This window comes from Glycine soja, chromosome 13 (assembly GCF_004193775.1).
Source record: "Glycine soja cultivar W05 chromosome 13, ASM419377v2, whole genome shotgun sequence".
In the NCBI taxonomy this organism is placed as follows: domain Eukaryota; kingdom Viridiplantae; phylum Streptophyta; class Magnoliopsida; order Fabales; family Fabaceae; genus Glycine; species Glycine soja.
This window is the reverse complement of record NC_041014.1, coordinates 29468361-29470038: the sequence shown is the minus strand read 5'-3', so window position 1 is coordinate 29470038 and position 1678 is coordinate 29468361. Positions and strand designations below refer to the sequence as shown.

At 41.6% G+C, this 1678-nt stretch overlaps 1 protein-coding gene across 1 annotated transcript; it reads left to right on the top strand.

Annotated features, from left to right (window-relative positions):
- Positions 1–226: 226 nt before the first annotated feature.
- On the top strand, positions 227–1167 carry LOC114381074 (RING-H2 finger protein ATL66-like). The gene has a single exon (XM_028340251.1). It carries the CDS (start codon positions 476–478, stop codon positions 1001–1003), a length of 528 nt encoding a protein of 175 aa, XP_028196052.1. The 5' UTR covers positions 227–475; the 3' UTR covers positions 1004–1167.
- Positions 1168–1678: the final 511 nt, after the last annotated feature.

Genomic DNA, 1678 nt, shown 5'->3' with positions numbered 1-1678 from the left:
TAATCGTATCCAATATAGCCATGATGTCTCCAAGGAAAAAGGACGTGTCGGCGAACCCGCTACACTGCTCCATATTCAGCTATATGTAAGATAACGTTGATGTCTACTGCTCCCAATCCAACCATTTACTCTTCTTCTTCTTTTCCTTTTTTTTCATTCTTTAAAAATAAAACTCAGAGCAAATCTTAATTAGAAAGCAAAAAAGAAAAAAGAAAAAGCAAACAAACAGTTACTATTACCCTATCCACGCGCTCAGTTTGCGTCTGCACCTAATCACCAAACTTAATATAAATACCGTTAGCCACTCGTGTCATTTCTCACTCCTCATTTTGCCAGTGCCTACTAATAGCAACAGCAACCAAACAGTGTCTCATGATACTGTTTTTGTTTCTGATGCCCCAACGTCGCAGCCTTCCTCCGCCGCCACCCGCCGCCGTCTTAGCTCTCCCTTCTCATACCTTGGAATCAAATCACGATGTCGAACCCAGACACTCGATCATTCAATTGGCACTACACGGAACTCGATGACAGAGACCTAGAGATCCGAGGTAGGACACTGTTTTTCGTCATCGTACTCTTCTCCATTATTCTTCTTGTCACCGTTCTCTTCATCTACACGCGCTGGGTTTGCCGCTACCAGGGACGACTCCCCACCACCGCGTTCTCCGCCGCAGCCGTCCACGCGCCGCCGCTAGCGCCGCCTCAGGGACTGGACCCCGCCTCCATCAAGAAACTTCCCATAATCCTCCACCACGCGCCTGCGGACCGCGACGAAAGCGCGTGGGACGAAACGGAGTGCTGCATCTGTCTCGGCGAGTTCAGAGACGGTGAGAAAGTTAAGGTTTTGCCGGCGTGTGACCATTATTTTCACTGTGATTGTGTTGATAAGTGGCTCACTCATCACTCTAGTTGCCCTCTCTGCAGAGCTTCTCTCAAGGTTGAATCTTCCTTCCCTAAGATTTTGATTCAGGAACCACCCCTTAGAATTGACTTCCAGTTCTAGCTTCTTCTTCTTCTTCTTTTTTTTTTTTACAAGAGACGATCGTATTTATTTGAGTCCATTGAGATTATTAAGGGCAGAAAAACTCTTGTATTTAATGCAAATATACATGCAGAATTGGAATTTGAAACAAATGATTAATCTGAAACGAAGTTTGTTTCTTTTTATTTTGGTCTTAATCTTATTTTCCAATATTGATGAAAAATACCATTTTTTATTTGTTTTGCGTATCAATAAAGGTTAATTTTATTAAAATGTCATGCGAAGGAATTTGAACTCGTCATCTTTCGCTCTTTTCTTTTTCTTTTATTATTTTTTAGTCTTTAGATCAATTTTATATCTTTCATTTCGTGTGTTTCATAAATTGTTGTAAAAAAAACTCGTGCCAGATGTCTGCTAATAATGGATATATACAATTTTGTATTTTTTATGGGTTGTCGTGGAGAATATTTTAGACGGTAGCACATGCGAGAGGGGAAGAGAATGTGGAGTTTGTCTGTGATAGTGTTAAATTATGATATGTTCCCACGTTGGATGATAGACGACCAGGGGTTCGGAAAGGTCATATAATTTTGCTCAACGCCACTTGTTGGATAAAAGTCCTCAAAGACGTTGCTCTTCTGAGTCATCCCAGTGTTTGGTCTACTAATTGGATATGTGGTCCTGCTTCTTAGGTTC